We start from the raw sequence: 19,284 nt of genomic DNA, 5'->3' as shown, positions 1-19,284 counted from the left end.
GCAAACGAATCAAAGGTTCGACAAATCACTCAACCGGAAAAATCGCTTATTAGTCGTCTTGAACAAAGTATATAAATGTCATTTAGTTAAACGGATAAAAAGACACAACCTTCCCACTTTTCCATTTACGTTCGATACACTTTCCATTCATATCTGTCAATTTACATTCGTTTTTTAACTATTAAATAAACCCAAATAAACCTATTGACAAGCAACCACGAACAAAATGTGGTCATTTTAGTGTTCAAGTTCATTCAGTAAACCTTAAATAAACAAACTTAAACAAACCCTGTCATACTCATCCTATTCATTCGCGATTCTACTTCATTAAAAGTTCATTTACAATTCCACATACCTCCACTTGACTATAAACAAAATTTAAACAAAGATAAGCTTAATATTTCAATTTCAAGATATTTCAAGATATTGTTAAAATCAATATCTAAGCCTATAAGTCTCCTCATCTTATCAAGTTCACTTTGTGAATCTTAGGCCCACCATCATTTGCTACAAAGAAAAGGACTAAAATAATAATAAATATATACAAAAAGGACTAGAATGGTTACTTGATTAATACTTAAGACACCATACATGTAATTCTAGTTGTGGATAATCATTGAATTCAACTAACAAGTCACAACTACGTACAATACAACTCATATATTTATATCCACAGTAACATTCATATATTCACATATATATATATATCTTCATATATATGTTCATGTTCAAGCACCCATAATCACCAAGATATTAATATTAATCTAACAATGGCCGGTGGAGGAATGGTGAGTGACAAAGGCGGCGCTAGGGCGGCGTTGTACGAACATAGGATAACCTCGTACTTTGTTTTCGCATGTATTGTTGCTGCTCTTGGTGGATCTTTGTTTGGTTATGATCTTGGTGTCTCTGGTTAGTGTTTTTATTTTATTTTATTTTAATGATTTTATGGTTTTGTCACACTCTTGTTACTTGGTTTTCCGGTTGCCAATAATATATACACTCGCCGGAAAATAATAATAATAATAATAATAATAATAATAATAATAATAATAATGGTTGACTAATTCAATGGATGATTTTGTCTTTAGCATGAAGATCGGAAATTTAATATAATAATAGTATTTATATTAATATTATATTATTAATCTTCTGAACCATTGACTTGTTGTCAGTCGATCTAACCAATTGTGTTGTACAGTTGTTGTATGGGTATTTTGGTAATTTTGTAAAAGGGTTGTTTATTTGTTGCTTAAAATATGATGATAAGTTACCAATTTTGTTATCAGTTTTAACTTTTAAGGTTGATTTTATGAGGCTATTTATTATAAAATTTATTGTTTCAATGGATAATTTGGACTCCAAATAAAAGTTGAATAGTTTTGGTAACACTATAACTAGTAAAGTTTGTTAGTAACAAACAAACAAACTTACTAATAAATCCTAAATGTATATACTCTTAAATGCTTACCAACATGTGGGAGGCTTGTATTGTGCTGCTTTTTTTCTCTTCTCAATAACGTAAATTTATACGTTTTTGTCTGAAAATTTTTAAACTTGTAACCCGTTTTTCATTCGAAAATTTTGAGTCTGGTCACCCTGGTTTATGAAAGGTTTTATACGTACTAAGTCCGGCCATCCAACATTTTCATCCAAGCTTCGTCGCTGTTGAAGAAACACTAAGTGACCCGGTACAGATTATAGATAATCTGGGGGTTAAGTAATGTTTCCCACGGATGAGATCTAGCTGAGAAGGCTGTTCTTCAGGAGACCTGCAAAACAAACACCGTAAGCTCGTCACTGAGAAGGGGGGGTTCCTCCTTGTGACCACCCTCCGGCGTGAGAATCAGACTAGGTTGCTCTGAATATAAGTGTATATTAAGAGATTGCTAGATAACTGGATAGCAGATGATCTTACCATTCCAAGATGTTGGAGTATTTATAGCCGAAGGTAGGTTTCCTAGAAGGTACAGCCGGCTGAATAGTATTCCTGTTCTACCAACAGTGGACTATGCACAGGCCATACTGGTTGGTGGGTAGGTTACGGCCAACAGTAACAAAGTCGGCTGCACTATTCCACCAACTGTAGACTATGCACGTCCCACCTACTGTGGATTGTACGCAGGCCATGCTGGTTGGTGAATAGGTTACGGCCAACAGTAACACTATTCCACCAACTGTAGGCTGCGCATGCCCCACGGTAAGGGTTGGTGAGTAGGCAGCGGCTAATAGTGACAAACAGTACTAGAGGGTGCTCCTCCTCGTACTGTTGTCGGTGAGCTGTCACCCTGTGATTGGCTCATGGGCTGTTCTGGTCAGATCGTCTGTCCTATCCATACCTTGGTAGGTATAGTACAAAAGATCTTTCAGAATCATACAGACTGGCTCATTTAGGCGAGATTGTTCCCGCCTTGCTCATTCCTTCATGTGACTACTGAAGTATCTAGTGTCTTGTGCGTGTAGCCCTGCTGTCTGCGGGTAGCCTTCCCTGATGGCTTGTATCCGCAACTGCGGGAACAGGCGGGGTACTTTACCATTGGGAGGCTTTCCCTGCGTGTACAGCTTGCGTACTGCGCGTAAGGTTCTCTGAGCATGGTGGGTCCTGCGGGAGCAGATGGCCTTTGCGCAGACGTCCCTGTTCAAGGTGAGTCTTGCGGGACCAACTGGGCTCTGCTGGGACCTACCTCTTCAAGTCCCCCCAGTCCAATGTTCTTCTCATGAATGTTCAATAAAGTGAGGTGAACTTTTGGACTTTAAGCAAGGGGTTTTGAAAAGGTTTTTAGTTTTAAGGTTCTCCGTGGGGATTCTTCCCGCGGGTTTCCTAATGTCACTTGCAAAAATTCCCGATTTTTTTGCTTGATCTTTGGGTATGATGCGGGTAGGTATGTAACATTCTCGCAAGTCAGGAGCGTTGAGTCTCACTTGTGTGGATTCTCCTTGAGGTTTTAGTGGTTTTGAACATAGTGATCAATTATGTTTAAACCACCAATTCCATCCTGGAGCCTCGAACAATGTAGTTCTCGACGTTCCCGCTATGCGGGGATGTTATTTCCGTTTCCACAAGCATTGCCCAAAAGATCCTTTTTGGTTTCAATTCCCTGCGGAGCGCTAGGTATGTGAAGGGTTTTGCCTTAACACTGTACCCGCGCTCGTCTTACAGTTACTTTACTTTCAAGGTACCCCTGGCGTCAATTCCCTGCGGATGCTAGGTATGTGAAGGGTTTTGCCTTAACACTGTACCCGCACCCGCCTTATAGTTACTTTGTTGCCGGGGTTTTCTTGGCTTCAATTCCCTGCGGGTGCTAGGTATGTGAAGGGTTTTGCCTTAACACTGTACCCGCATCCGTCTTATGGTTACTTGGTTGCCAAGGTAAGGGGTATTTTCCCGCTTACTTTTGAATCTTTTTGAATTTTGAATTTTGAAATTCGAAAGGTTGGTAAGGATAAGAACAGTCCAAACATCTGAAACGTCGTGCGACGGTTTCTTCTGACTGTGTCAGGACGTGCAGGAAGTTATGGTGACGTGACAGTACATGGTCATTCTAGTCGCTTTTTCAGGCGCGTGGGCGCGATTTTTCGGGCGCGTGGCCGCGAAATTACTGGCACGCGTCCTTTTGACAGCTGTTGCCAGGTTGCTTTTTGCCACGCGTCATAGTTTCATTGCACCTTCAATTTCTCTCTCCTCCGCATTAAATTCACCGCATTAATTGCGATTAGTATATAAAGGGGGTGGAGGATCCTTTCCAATTCATACTTTCACATTTTCTCTTCATCTTTACAGCGATTTCCGGTGAATACTCTAATTAGTCGAGCATTCCCCTGAAATCGTTTTCTTCTTCCTTTTGCAAGATGTCTTCACATGATTTCGAGCCTACGACCGATGATAGGAGTACTGCTGGCGAGTGCCAGTGTGCTCTGCCCGGCGATCAGTACCGGTATGTTGTTAGGAAGTTCATGCTCGATCCTCTCGAGCCTGAGTTTCCTGAATCCCACCAGACCGTGTACGATGCCCCCAGAGGCAAGATCGGGGTTTATGCAGCATTCTTTGTCTATGGGAATCTTAGGTTCCCATTGACAAAGTTTGTTTACCGTGTCCTTGAGAGGCACGGTGTTCATTTGACCGAGCTGCACCCTATGGCGGTCGCCAAGATTCGCCACTTCGAGTGGGTGTGCCGGATTCTGGGCATCGAGCCCCATGTGGACCGCCTGATGACCTTCTATACTTGGAGGTGCATCCAGGGGTGGTACACCCTGACAACCCGTATCAAGGGTTTAAAGATTTGTGCGACCGAGCGCAGTCTCCGATCGTGGAAGCGGGAGTTCTTCTACATATCCGCCCGCGCCGTCCCCCTTGCCATGAAGTTTAAAAATGGCCAAGCAATTCTGAGCCTTCACGCCCCCAACTACCAGGAGGCGGAATGGTTCTCGAAGATATCCCTAGTCCAATCTCCGGTTTACCGGTTTGCGGAGTCCGGGATGGTGATGCTGGGGATGAGCCGGGTGTGGAAGGAGGCGTCTCAGGTTCCCATCCTTCTCGAATACGGTTTGAACTCTACTCCTTATGGTATGTCTTGTCTTTCTTGCTGATATGAGTTTGTCTTCTAACTGTTTCTTTTCTTTCAGAGGGGAACAATTTGGAGTCGCTCCTGTACCCGCGGGAAGCTGACGATCCTGTGCGGATGGGTACTCGTGCTCTTGATGAGAACGAGTTGCCCATCCTGGAGCAAACAGCGGATCGGTTTGTGGAGGTTTATCCGCTGGGCCACGAGATCCTGAGCCACCGGCGGCCAGGTAAGGCGTTATTCTCCCCTCCACCCCTCAGTGCTGTACCCGCTGCTGGAATTCCTTACACCCTGTCTTCTTCTGAGGAATCCGCAGATGGTCCTTCGTTAGTGCGGAAGAAGCGGGCTGCCGGCGGGAAAGGGAAGGAGAAGGCGGCCTCCACAGCCGATCCAGTGCTCCTATCTGACACTGAGTCAGATAGTGAAGAGGCGGGGGGGAAGCCCGGTGGTGAGAAGACCACTGTTCCGGAGGCTACAACTGTTACCTCTGGAGAACCAATGACGACGACGGTAACCGGCGTCAAGAGACCGGCTCCATCGGGTTCGTCCCCGCCCGTCCGTACGTTCAAGCTGAAGAAACCCTGTAAGTACAACTCTCTTAGCTTTTATCTTCGTAGTTTAATCTTCGTCTTTTTAACACTTTTCTTCTTTACGCAGGCGTGGATGTTGGCGCATTCCAGGGTGAGGGGCCGAGTACAACCTCTCCGCCAATGACGGTAGGCTTGGTCAGCCTACCTGAGGCGTCGACCCAGGCGCCTGCGCCTGCTTCCGCTGGTTCAGTTGCTCATTCTGAGCCAACTGTTCCAGCCGAGATGACGTCACCGCCGGCTGTGAGTGCAATTTTTACAGCATCCTTCACAGAGCCGGCGGTTACTTTTGCCGCGGATTCTGCGGCAGCGACCACGGCGGTGACTACGGCGGCTGCTACCATGCCCCCGTCATCGGCAACGACGGCCGGTCCTTCAGGTACGCGTGGGGCTTCTCGCATCTTTCCGCCACCTTCCCATCTGCCTGACCTCTTGGATGGATTTCCATTGGGTTCAGGTGATGGGTTCGGCGGCTATCGGCCTGTAACTGACCCTACAGGTGCGTAGGGTTCCTTTGGCCCTTTTTTACTTATTTTATCATCTTTTCCTAACTGCTTTTTGTTTTCTGCAGTTTCGGATTCCAATGAAGTGTATGTTCCTCGATGGAACATACGCCGAGGAACAACCCTTCGTACCCCTGTGGAGTGCGTGGAATGGGCTCGCCACGCTGCTCCCCATGGTGCGTTGGGGGAAGCCATGGCTAGCTACCAGGAGGGTAGGCTAACCAACGAGCTTCGAGTTCTCCAAGCCCGGATGCAGCCGCGCGTCGAGCTGCTTTGTCGTGAAAATGACAAGTTGAAAGCAGCTCGCGCCAAGGAAGTATCCCAAGCGCGGGCTCTTCGGGAGGAGAACCAAAAGCTGTCCGCAGCTGCTGCGGAAAAGGAGAAGGCCTTCAAGGCCCTCGAGGTTGAGGTTCAAGCGCGACTCGAGGCCCGCTCCAAGGCTGCCCAAGCTGTTAACGAACAGCTTCGGCTAGCTAAGGAGACTGCGAGGAACGCGACCGAGAGGGCCACCAAGGCTGAAGCCGTTGCTGAGCCTTTACGCGTGGAGAACGAGGAGCTCAAGGCCAAATTAGAGGCTCTCCAACGCGCTCATGATGCCTTGGCGATGGAAGATGCCAAGAAGCTCCAGGAGATCTTGGACCAGAGGGGCGTGCTTGACCATACAGAGCGGAAGCTTAAGGGCGTCGAAGAGGCTGCCGCAAAGGAAGTGCTACTTGCCAACCTTAACAAAAGCGAAGCCGAACGCGCCTGCACCCAAGCTCAAGCCGCCCTTAAAGAAGCTCTGGTTGCCAAGGAATGGCTTCTTCGAGAAGCGTTGTCTCAGGTAAGTCTATCTTCATGTCTTCACGCTTTTCTTTGTAGATAGGGTGACACTTGTATATTTTCTTATGCAGGTTGTGCATCGGGTCTTTTCAGAGACATCTTACGACGATGCTATGAGCGCAGCCCTCAACGCTTCTCATGAGGATGGGGAACGGACCGGCTTCCTGCTTGGTCTAGGGTTTGCTGAGAAAGGCGTCCCGCCTTCCAACTTCCCTTTGTATAATGTAGATACCGAAACTATTTATGACCAAGCAGTGAACCAATATGCTGCCTTCCCGCATCCGGTGGTGGAGAAGGTAAATGAAATTGCTGCTGCTGATGACGGGCTACCTATCCTTAAGGCTTATCTTGAACAGCCACGCTCTACTGACGGCGCTGGTCCAAGTGGAAGTGGCCCTGAAGCCTGATCCTGAAGATCCCTTCCCGCTACTAGGATAGATTTAGTTTGTATAGATTCTTTCTTGTAGGCGGGTAGTTACCCGGCCATTCTTGTAACGAATATTTATGAAATGTAAATCTTTGCGCGGCTAAGACCGCTTGATTCATTGGATTCCTTGCTTTATAAACGTTATATGACTTACATACTTAAGTTTAAATTAGCAATTTTCCAAGTGTTTAGAATAAGTTAACATTTGAACGTGGTAGATAGGTGTGAAGTTTTGCTTCCTCTTCCGTGATTGTGCGGGTAGGACCGTCACTTGCACGTAGGATGGCTAAACTTTACCATCTGACCTGCGTGTAGGTTTACCTTATTTGAGGATAAGTTAACCTTTGAACGTGGTAGATAATAGGTGTGAAGTTTTGCTTCCTCTTTCGTGATTGTGCGGGTATGACCGTCACTTGCACTTAGTAGGATGGCTAAACTTTACCCATATCTGACCTGCGTGTAGGTTTCCCTCTTTTTTTTTTTTTTTTTTTTTTTTTAGGATAACCTTTGAACGTGGTAGATGATAGGTTGAATTTTGCTTCTTTGTTCGTGATTGTGCGGGTAGGACCGTCACTTGCACTTACAAGGATGGCTAAACTTTACTTACATCATACCTGCGTGTAAGTTTCCCTTAACGTTGTGTTTATGCGAGTTTTGCCGCCTTACACACGTAACGACTTACTTCTCCCCATTTATGCGGTAAATACCGGCACTAGTGGGAAGTTCATAAGGATAAAGGTAAACACATTATGAAAGGAGAATCATTTCCATTAGAAGTGGCTCTAGGCATTTTCTTTACAAGTTTTGGAATTGATCTACATATAACATTTGCGTAATTGAGCTCCATTCCATGTTCTTGGGATGGGAGTGCCATCGAGCCTTTCGAGCCGGTATGCGCCCTTTCCCAGGACTTCTTTGATAATGTATGGCCCTTCCCAAACCGGGGCCAGCTTTCCCGGGCGCTCTTGGTTTGAAGCCTCGTTGTTACGCAGTATGTAGTCTCCTATCTTGAAGTTTGAGAGTTTTACCCGCGTGTTGTAGTACTTTTGCATATGTCGTTTGTAGTTCTCTTCACGCACTGCGGCTAAGTCTCTGCGTTCCTCGGCTAGCATAAGGTCTAACCGTCTTTCCGCATCATTGTCTTCTGGCTGGATCAAGACCCTTGGTGAGGGTAAACCAATTTCGACTGGGACCATGGCTTCAGTGCCATAAGTGAGACTGAACGGGGTTTCTCCCGTACTGGCCTTCTTCAGCGTTCTGTTTGCCCAAAGGACGTGCGGAAGCTCGTCCACCCAGCCGGATCTGTGTTTCAAGAGTCTTTTCTTTATGCCATCGACGATGCTCTTGTTTGCTCTTTCCACCTCACCATTACCTTGCGGGTGTGCCACTGAGGTAAAGGTGTGGGTGATTTGGAGTTCTTTTAGCCACTGTTGTAGCTTCTTGTCAGCAAAGTTGGTGCCGTTATCGCTCACCAAATTCTGTGGAAGTCCAAAACGACAAATAATAAATTCCCAAATAAATTTTTTGATATGTTTTGCGGTTGTTTGGGCTAAAGGTTTTGCTTCTATCCACTTGGTGAAGTAGTCGATGGCTACCACTAGGAACTGAACATTTCCTGCTGCCGTGGGAAATGGGCCTGTCACATCGATGGCCCATTTCTGAAATGGCCATGAAGAAGTGACTGGAACAAGTTCATTCTTCGGGCGGTGCGTGTTGGGTGCGTAAAGCTGGCAAGACCTGCATTTTCTGATGTATGCCAGTGCATCCGTATGCATCCCCGGCCAAAAGTATCCCGCGTTGTTTAGCTTGGCTACAACAGCGCGGGGACCTGCGTGTACCCCACAGATGCCTTCGTGTACTTCCCTTAGAAGGTAATCAGCATCTTGGTTGTCCACGCATCTTAAGAGTGGGCCAAGAAAGTTACGTCTGTAAAGGATGTCATTGACAAGTTGATAATTTATTGCTTTACAGCGTAGTTTTCTTGCCTGTGTTTTTGACTCTGGTAGTGTTCCTGCTGCAAGGTAATTTATTATCGGTGTCATCCACGTTTCTGTACCGGTTTGGATGACACAAATTTCCTTGTGCGGGACTGATGGTGCTTCGAGGAGTTCAATGCGGATGTCCTTTCCCAAATGGGTGAAGGCTAGTGACGCAAGCTTGCTTAACGCATCCGCAGATTTGTTTTCGCTGCGCTTGACGTGTATGACTTTACAATCATTAAAATCACGCATGAGGGTTTTTGCCTGGGCGAGGTACAGGGCCATTGTGTCGTTCACAGCCGTGTACGTCCCATTTATTTGGTTGGCCACCAGCATGGAATCCACGTGGGCTTCCAAGTTTTTCACTCCCATCTTACGCGCAATTCTCAAACCGGCCAAGAATGCTTCGTATTCGGCTTCGTTATTCGTACTTGGAAAATCCAACCGAATAGCGTAAGTATATTCTTGGCCTGCTGGGTTGGTTAATTTTAACCCTGCGCCTGAACCCTCGTTACTGGCGGCTCCATCAGTGTAGAGTCGCCAGACATCATTGATGTCCTGTGCTGGGGAGGGTTGAGCCTCCTCCTGGCACTCTTTCTCCCGCGAAGCGGGGACTTCTGCAATAAAATCGGCCAGGACCTGGCCTTTTATGGCTGGTCTTGGCTTGTACTTAATTGCATATTCTCCCAATTCAATTGCCCATTTGGCTAGACGTCCCGATAATTCGGGTTTGCCTAGAACGTTTGAGAGTTTGAAGTTGGTGAGAATGGTAATTGGGTGACCCTGGAAATATCGTCTTAACCTGCGTGAAGCGTGTATAAGTGCTAAGACTAATTTTTCGAGGGTAGAGTACCGGGTTTCTACGTCTGTTAGTACACGGCTAACATAATAAATTGGCATCTGGATGCCCTTTCGTTCTACTAGCAGGACTGCCCCGGTTGCTCTATCTGTTGCGGAAAGGTATAGGATTAACTCCTCTCCTGCTTGTGGTGCTGTAAGTGTTGGAAGTTCGATCAAGCGTGACCGAATCTCCTGAAAAGCTGCTTCCGCTTCTGGTTTCCAGCGGAAGTGCGTTTTCTTCAAGCAGTTTCTCAATGTTGACACGAAAGGAAACGACTTATCCGCATGGTTTGCCAAGAAGCGATTAAGTGCGACTAGTCGTCCATTCGGTGTCTGAGCCTGTTTGATGGTGGTAGGTGATTCCATTTTAACAATGGCTTCGACCTTTTCAGGGTTCGCTCTGAAGCCATCTTTAGTAACAATGACTCCCAAGAACTTCCCTTCTTCCATCCCAAATGAACACTTGCTCGGGTTGAGCTTCATGTTTATTTTTCGGAGCGTGTTGAAAGTTTCTTCAATGTCTTTCAACATCGCTTCTGGCTCGAGGCTTTTGATGACCAAATCATCCATATAGACTTCCAAGTTTCTCCCGATTTGGGCATGAAACTCTTTGTCCATTAGTCGTTGGTACGTGGACCCTGCATTTTTAAGTCCGAATGGCATCATTTTATAACAAAATGTACCATCGGGCGTCCGAAATGCGGTTTTGTCCTGGTCATCTATGGCCATGTGGATTTGGTGGTACCCCTTATACGCATCCAAGAAGCATTTAAGGCTAAATGGTGCCAACGAATCCACCTTGAGATCAATTTCTGGTAACGGATAACAATCTTTGGGGCATGCTTTGTTCAAATCTTTGAAATCTATGCACATGCGCCATTGTTTGTCATTCTTCGGTACCATTACGGGATTTGCAACCCATGTTTGATATCTACTAACGCGTACGATGCCTGCGTCAAGGAGTTCCTTGACTTGGGTTCTACACGCGTTAGTTTGTTCAGGCCCCATTACTCTGCGCTTTTGTACGACTGGCGTAACAGCCGGATCGCACTTGAGCTTATGCTCCGCCTTACTTCGGGGTACACCAGTCATGTCAGCTGGTGCCCACGCAAAAATGTCAGCGTTTTTCTGCAGTAAGCGTTTGAGTAATGTGCGGGTGGGATCAACGATTGTTGGTCCAATGGTAACGGCCTGGTCGGGGTATTTGCCATTGAAGGCCCATTTTTCCGGTTCAGTGATGGTTGGTTTAGCCTTTTTCGGTTTGGGTTTAGATGAGACAGATGCAATGCATACCTGGGGAATGCCAGAGATCATCGCTACACCCTCAGCTGTTGGCCATCCCATCATGCCGTGGACTGAAGATACCACGGCATTGAATCTCGCCATCCCGTCTCTTCCGAATAGGATGTCGTACGTGTGGTGTGGCTTTTTCATCACGACAAAATCCACGTCTTCTGTGCGTGAATGATTCCCATCAGTAAGAGTAACGGGGAAAGATAGGATACCCAGGGGGGTTTCTGTACTGCCGTCAAACCCTTCCATTGAAGCGTAGACCGTTTCCAAGCGTTCTTTATCTTCATCATCCAGCTTATCAAAGAACTGCCTGTACATCACTGTCGACGAAGCACCGTTGTCAGCAAGAGTGCGGGAAGTGATGTAATGCCCCAGCTGGCTTCTGATGACGATGGGGCCTTCTTTGCTGGGGCCTCCTGGCACTCACGGGAAGCGCACCTCAGCTTCCTTCCACGCGCATGGTTCTGTCACTCGCCTTTTTCTTCCTCTGACCTTACCATGAACCATGTTGATGCTGATGTCGACGGGCTTTCGTCCGTTACCTCTGTACCGGTTGTCATTCCTTCCTCCCTTCCTGATTGATGCCACGAGATGTGCAAGTCTTCCATCCTTGACAAATGTCTCAATAATATCTTTCAAGGATGTGCATTCTTCAGTACCATGACCCTTTGTCCCGTGGAAATCACAGGATTTGCTTTGATCCGCATTAGGTTTCTGCCGGATCAATGGGGCTTTTGGCCATGGCAATTTTTCCGTGGCAAATATCTCCGTGACGCTCTTCGTCAGTGGCGTCCACCGGTGTTTTCGGTTTGAAGGGTGTGTGTTATCCCTTCCGCCAACAAGAGGGCGAGAGCTGGATGAGGTGTCAAAGTTTACCCTTGACTGCCAAATACCTAGCCTCCTCTTCTTGTTCTGCCGGGCGATCCGGACATTGTTCTCTCTTGTCCTCTGCGTGTAGAGGTGTGTACTCTGGGGAAGATCCCTTCCCAGTTGCTTTTCCGTCTCGGCAAAGCGCTTTGCCGCCGTCATGATGGCATCCCAAGTTGATGGCATGCCATCCTTACCCGTCAATGTGCGGATAAGTTCTGGGTATTCGGCGCCTTGGATGAAGGCGGCGCGAACCAGATCCTCACTTATGTTGCCGAGACTAAGCTTTTTGGAGTTGAAGCGAGTGATGAAGTCCAGTAAAGATTCATCCTCCTCTCTCACGCAGTTGAGGATCGTCCACTGCTCTTCAGTGTACTTCCTCTGTTGGCTGAAGTGCTGGCTGAACTTGTTCTGAAAGTCCGCCCAGTCATATATGTGGTGGATCGGTAAACGATCGAACCATGCCCTGGCCGCTCCGACCAGAGTCATTTGGAACATGTAGCACCACGTGGGTTCCGTCCAGTTGCTGACGGTAGCCCCCGCGATGAACCTGTTCAAATGGTCGTCTGGGTCGGATAGACCATCATAAGTGCCAATGTTGGACATTTGTTTGGCACTTCTTGGGGCGATTGCTTCCGCAATGTCCCTTGCGAATTTTGACTTTCCTGCATTTGTAGCAGTTGGTCTAAAGGTTTTGGAGAAGTCACGCGGGTTTCTCTCCACGATTGGTTTAAAGGCTTCCCCAAAATTCCTTTTTGGTTGGCTGTCCGTCTCCTTACGCTTCCCTTTCGCCTTATGGCGAGGGTTCGCGTCGGTATCGGACTCCAACTCGTTGTCTGAGTACTCGCAGTCACTGCTCATATTGAGGTGTTGGCGAGTACTGCCGAATTCGTCAGCCTGTTGAGCTGAACGCAAGCGTTCATCCAATTCGGCTTGGAATTCTCTTTGCCGTGCTTCGGCCCACGCCTTCACTTGATCTAGTGTTTGGCGAGGGGCCCTCGTTCGTTTTTCCAGCTGGGTATTGGTGAACCCCAGTGGAATATTTACTCCACTTGCCCCGGCTTGGGTAGTCGGGGTAGTGTTCGTAAGGATTGTATAACCGCCGGTGTTCCCCCCAGTTGCTGGGGTTGTTACCGGGGTTTCTTGGTCGGTTACTGGCCTTTGGACCGGAGTAACGTTAACCATTTCTTCAGAAAATTCGAAAAAACTAAATTAGTTCTAGCTTTTATGCACGGATGGCGCCAATGAAGAAACACTAAGTGACCCGGTACAGATTATAGATAATCTGGGGGTTAAGTAATGTTTCCCACGGATGAGATCTAGCTGAGAAGGCTGTTCTTCAGGAGACCTGCAAAACAAACACCGTAAGCTCGTCACTGAGAAGGGGGGGTTCCTCCTTGTGACCACCCTCCGGCGTGAGAATCAGACTAGGTTGCTCTGAATATAAGTGTATATTAAGAGATTGCTAGATAACTGGATAGCAGATGATCTTACCATTCCAAGATGTTGGAGTATTTATAGCCGAAGGTAGGTTTCCTAGAAGGTACAGCCGGCTGAATAGTATTCCTGTTCTACCAACAGTGGACTATGCACAGGCCATACTGGTTGGTGGGTAGGTTACGGCCAACAGTAACAAAGTCGGCTGCACTATTCCACCAACTGTAGACTATGCACGTCCCACCTACTGTGGATTGTACGCAGGCCATGCTGGTTGGTGAATAGGTTACGGCCAACAGTAACACTATTCCACCAACTGTAGGCTGCGCATGCCCCACAGTAAGGGTTGGTGAGTAGGCAGCGGCTAATAGTGACAAACAGTACTAGAGGGTGCTCCTCCTCGTACTGTTGTCGGTGAGCTGTCACCCTGTGATTGGCTCATGGGCTGTTCTGGTCAGATCGTCTGTCCTATCCATACCTTGGTAGGTATAGTACAAAAGATCTTTCAGAATCATACAGACTGGCTCATTTAGGCGAGATTGTTCCCGCCTTGCTCATTCCTTCATGTGACTACTGAAGTATCTAGTGTCTTGTGCGTGTAGCCCTGCTGTCTGCGGGTAGCCTTCCCTGATGGCTTGTATCCGCAACTGCGGGAACAGGCGGGGTACTTTACCATTGGGAGGCTTTCCCTGCGTGTACAGCTTGCGTACTGCGCGTAAGGTTCTCTGAGCATGGTGGGTCCTGCGGGAGCAGATGGCCTTTGCGCAGACGTCCCTGTTCAAGGTGAGTCTTGCGGGACCAACTGGGCTCTGCTGGGACCTACCTCTTCAGCTGTCCTCAGCTAAAATGACATGAGTTGAGGGTTCAAGCCTCCTTTAAGTTGTAGTTTTATTAATTTACATAAAAAAATGTATATTGTAGTAGTATTCATCTGGATCTAATTAATGCATGGTATGATAAAGTCCATAAATTTTATTCCTAACAAGTCTAAAGTATGCATATAAGTCTATACAACTACATGATTATAAAATAACAACCATACAACAATATTAAGCTGTCATCATCAACTCTTAACAGCAATGAACAGTCCATTTGATCTTTCTATTCTATGTTACCATTAAATCATCAATAATACAACAATAACATGTTACGTTCATTTTTCCACTAATAAATTTAATTTTGACTATTTAAAAGTTGACTCTAAAAAAAGTCAAATTTTCTTAACTAATGCCATGCAGGTGGAGTAACATCTATGGACCATTTCTTGAAAGAATTTTTCCCAAAAGTTTACAGAAGAAAACAAGCACATCTCAAAGAAACTGATTACTGCAAATATGACAACCAAATCCTCACACTTTTCACCTCATCACTTTATTTTGCTGCACTTGTTTCCACCTTTTTAGCATCCCATGTCACCCGGAATAAGGGCCGGAGAGCCAGTATTTTATGGGGTGCTGTCAGCTTCTTCCTTGGAGCCGTCATCAATGCGGGAGCTCAAAACATCGCCATGCTCATCATTGGCAGGTGTCTTCTTGGTGTCGGGATTGGTTTCGGTAACCAAGTAAGTGTTTTGCTTGCTTATTAAAATTGTCATCTATAATAAGAGCTCGAGCTTGACTCATTTCGAGCTGTTATATTAGTTAATTTATATATAGTGTAGTTTTCATTTATTCAATAGCATATATTATTGAGTTGTTTTATCATAGTTTGGTATATTATAATAGACTAATAGTTATGATAGAGACAAAAAAATTTTGTTGAACAACAGTTATGATATAGACAGATAGGTAATGGCATAGGATCTTCACATATCATTTTTCGCATATACGGGTCGTATAGGGATATACGAGCCGTATAAGACCTGAGTTGTGTCAGTTTGTATCAGCTCTATACGAGCAGCTGAAGACCTACATGATTCGTATATCGCTATACAGGCCGTATAGACTGAAAAGGCTTTTTTTGTCCCTTCTGTACACTTTGTCAGTCATGCGTGGCCTATACGGTGCTCGTATATCCCTATACGAGCCGTATAGGCCTGTACAGTCAGCTGAGGGTGGTATATGAAGATCACATCCCAAGTTAATATATTAAATAGAAGTTATAAAGATAATATATATGCCCGCTTAGGCTCGCAAACCAGCTTGAGCTCAATAAGTGAAGCTCGGGCTCGTTAATAAACAAGCTTATTTTGTATGTGTGAGCCAATATCGAGTAGCTCATGAGCGGCTTGGTTTGTGTGTATAAACCAATAAAAGCTCTGTAAGATGTATATTATTAACAAGTTATGCATATTTATATATATGAGGATACAATAAGAATAATTACAAAGAGAACCTAATTGAATCGAGCTAATATATTCTCTCTGTTATCGTGTTTCTTGATTATGCAGGCGGTTCCACTTTATCTGTCGGAAATGGCTCCCGCGAAGATTAGAGGGACAGTAAACCAACTGTTTCAGTTGACAACTTGTTTAGGCATATTCATAGCCAACTTTGTAAACAATGCAACCGAGAAACACTCATGGGGATGGAGATTATCACTCGGGTTAGCCACAGTTCCAGCGACATTAATGTTTATCGGTGGGATTTTCCTACCCGAAACACCAAACAGTTTAGTAGAACAAGGAAGGTTAGAGGAAGGAAGAAGTGTTTTGGAGAAAGTTAGAGGTACAAAGAACGTAGAAGCCGAGTTTCAAGATCTTCTTGAAGCAAGTGAGGCTGCAAAAGCTATAAAACATCCGTTTAGAAACCTTTTAAAGCGGAAAAATAGACCGCAGTTGATTATTGGAGCTTTGGGTATACCTGCATTTCAACAACTTACTGGTATGAATTCGGTTTTGTTTTATGCGCCCGTGATCTTTCAGAGCTTGGGGTTCGGGTCTGGTACCGCATTATGGTCATCAACAATCACTAGTGGGACTCTTGTTGTTGCTACCTTTATTTCAATGGCTTTTGTTGATAAGTTTGGTAGAAGAGCATTTTTCTTGGAGGCTGGCACTGAAATGATAATATGCATGGTAATTTATTTCACTCTTGAACTAACATATGTATGTGCAAAAGTAGTCTTTTTTATTTTTATTTTTTGATTAGTTGATTTTGGTGATCTATTACAAGTTCTATATTCTTGGATCAGTTTCTTGATTTTCAGGGTGCTAAAGGACAACCATATTAGCAAAAAAAAAAAAAAAAAAAAGTAGATTTCTTATGTTTTGGATTAGTGGGCTGGTGATTTGTTACAATGTATATGTTTTGTTACTTTTCTTGATTTTAGGGGGGACTTTAAAACCAACATAATAGCAAATACACTATTTGTTTGTGTTTTTTATCAGTTGGGTGGGATAACTTGCTACAATTTCTATGTTATTCACCAGTGGCGAAGCTTGGACTGAGGCAACCCGGGGGGGGGGGGGGGGGGGCTCAAAATTTCACAAACGAGGGGGGCCGGGCTCAAATTTTCGGTCGGAAAAGGATAAACTTACACCACGTATAAAAATTTTCGGCCGAAAACGGGTAAATTTACACTAATGCGCACAAAGACAGGGGGCCGGGGCCACCCCGGGTCCCAATTAAACTTTGCCAATGTTATTCACCATTTTCTTGATTTTCATGTCACTTTGGAACCAATATAACTGCAAAAATTATCTTTCAGGGCACTTTTGGATCAAGCTAATAGCAAAAGTTAAATCTTTTTGAATTTTTGATTAGTCGTGTCGGGTGATCTGTTGTTAGTTACCTGTTCCTGGTTTTTTCTAGAAAAAAAAGATATTTTTGGGAACTATCTAACCAACATAGTACTGGCATAAAGTTATAACCTTTTGTGTTCTTGATTAGTGGGGTGACTTGATCTTGCTATAAGTTTATATTCTACCATTTTCTTGATATTCATGACACTCTACATACAACATAATAGCAAAAAAATCATCTTTTTATATTTTCTTGATTTTCAGGTGGCTGTGGCTATAACACTAGCTCTCAAATTCGGACAAGGAGTTGAGCTACCAAAAGGAATTGGGATTTTCCTTGTGATTTTGATCTGCATATTCGTTTTAGCTTACGGGCGATCATGGGGGCCATTAGGCTGGCTAGTTCCAAGTGAATTGTTCCCATTAGAAACAAGATCGGCTGGACAAAGTATCGTGGTTTGTGTCAACATGTTCTTTACGGCATTGGTTGCACAATGCTTCCTCGTGTCGCTATGTCATCTCAGATACGGCATCTTCTTGTTGTTTGCCGCATTGATTGTGGTCATGTCCTGCTTCATTTACTTCTTGTTACCAGAAACCAAACAAGTCCCAATTGAAGAGATACATTTGCTATTTCAAAAACATTGGCTATGGAAATCGTATTGCGCGCCTGAAGACGAGTCTGAAAAACCAGGAATGAAACCTGTTTAAGCCTTTTTAATTGTTTTTATTAGATGCTAAATTTATTTCTGTTTTTGTGGTGGTATGTACTTCTAAAGATACATGTAAAGCATATTTGGTTCAATGGAATTTGATAGAAATGAATTTTAAATTCCATTTAACCAGATTTTATCATGTTTGGTTTCTTTATTAATGTAATTGAATTCCCACTAAATGATGGACTCCTTTAAACAATAGGATTGGAATGTTTTATGCTATGCAGCCGATATCACCGATATATCACTGATATATCGGTTATCAGTCCCTTGACGATATATAAATCAAAATATCAGTTTAGAATATCAGCATCGATAATATCAACGACATTGACCGATATTAGACTAATATTTGACCGATATATCATCGATATTCCCGATATCAATGTTTTAAGTCTTAATTATCAACTTTTAGCGTTCAATGTTAGTGTTTTAAATTTTAATCAATTCTTAATTGCTACGATTATTAGTGTTTTGCAATTTGCAAAAGGTTAATTTGTTAATTGTAGAAGAATATACTAAATTGTTAGTGTTAAATTGCTATATAAATGAATTTTACATTATATTAAAATTACCGATATCCCACCGACATCTCACTGCGATAACCGATATCTCATATCGATCCTTGACCGATATCCGATAATTTTTCGCATTAACTGCTTAGGTTTTATATGAATGTTGAATTCATTCGGTTTAAATGTTGAGCCATTAAGTGGCTCAATAAACCATTAACATTTTGCTTTTAAAGTAACCAAGCACACTCTACGTACCTCTAATTGATTCAGATGTAGCTCATTTGCTATTGTTATTAGTATCCATGCATTAGACTTTTGATAAAGGTTATCTTTATACTTAAACTAGTTTTTATCTCCCGTATTACGGGGGTTAGTTTATATTATTTGTTTCTATATTTATTTATTATTTGAATTTTTATCTTTTTTATTGTATGAAAGTTAATAATATACTTATGGTTTGATGAGACCAAAGACCCGTTTATTTTTTACTACAAATTGGTTTTTTAATTATAAATGATATATATATTTTTTAAATAAATCATATATTAAATTTTAGTATATCCCTACTTTATAGGATTATTATATCAAATATTTGGTGAGATTAGTATTTAATTTAATAAGATGTTATAACCCGTTTAAAAATTTATGGGTTTGCTAAGACCCATACCCGTAAATTCGGGTCAAATGCATGAGAAGCCTCAATTTAAAAATCAAGCAAATCTGGTGACTCCAAAAAACGGGGGAGCAACCACATCTTGCGGAGTACTTGTTTTTAATATTTGTTTATTTTTTGAATTTTTATTTTTTATTGTATAAAAGTTAATACTATACTTATGGTTTGATGATAGATTGTTTCACAAATAAATGAGATGTAATAACTCGGTTTAAAAGTTATATAAGTTTGATGAGTCCCAAGAACCGTTTATTTTATTTTTATTTGGTTTTTTAATTATAAATTATATATATATATATATATATTTAAATAAATCAGATATTAATTTTTAGTACATCCCTACTTTTTAGGAATTTTATATCAAATATTTGGTGAGATTAG

At 43.7% G+C, this 19,284-nt stretch overlaps 1 protein-coding gene across 1 annotated transcript; it reads left to right on the top strand.

The window, feature by feature from the left end:
* The first annotated feature begins 695 nt into the window (after nucleotides 1-695).
* On the top strand, nucleotides 696-17,910 carry LOC143540718 (sugar transport protein 14-like). The gene is made up of 4 exons (XM_077033702.1): nucleotides 696-912; nucleotides 14,556-14,878; nucleotides 15,707-16,333; nucleotides 17,264-17,910. Exons 1-4 carry the CDS (start codon nucleotides 771-773, stop codon nucleotides 17,708-17,710), a joined length of 1,539 nt encoding a protein of 512 aa, XP_076889817.1. The 5' UTR covers nucleotides 696-770; the 3' UTR covers nucleotides 17,711-17,910.
* Nucleotides 17,911-19,284: the final 1,374 nt, after the last annotated feature.

The sequence above is a fragment of the Bidens hawaiensis genome, unplaced genomic scaffold (assembly GCF_021521415.1).
Source record: "Bidens hawaiensis isolate Kalapana, Puna unplaced genomic scaffold, B.hawaiensis_p1.1 tig00012327_1, whole genome shotgun sequence".
In the NCBI taxonomy this organism is placed as follows: Eukaryota; Viridiplantae; Streptophyta; class Magnoliopsida; order Asterales; family Asteraceae; genus Bidens; species Bidens hawaiensis.
Note: the sequence above shows the minus strand (reverse complement) of the source record. Positions and strands in the feature narration are given on the sequence as shown.

What these genes read in the sequence shown, in the direction of transcription:
- LOC143540718 (XM_077033702.1), top strand. Translation starts at nt 771, where the DNA reads ATGGCCGGTGGAGGAATGGTGAGTGACAAAGGCGGCGCTAGGGCGGCG. An exon ending in TTATGATCTTGGTGTCTCTG is followed by an intron (nt 913 to 14,555) that starts GTTAGTGTTTTT and finishes AATGCCATGCAG; the next exon opens with GTGGAGTAACATCTATGGAC. An exon ending in CTGAAATGATAATATGCATG is followed by an intron (nt 16,334 to 17,263) that starts GTAATTTATTTC and finishes CTTGATTTTCAG; the next exon opens with GTGGCTGTGGCTATAACACT.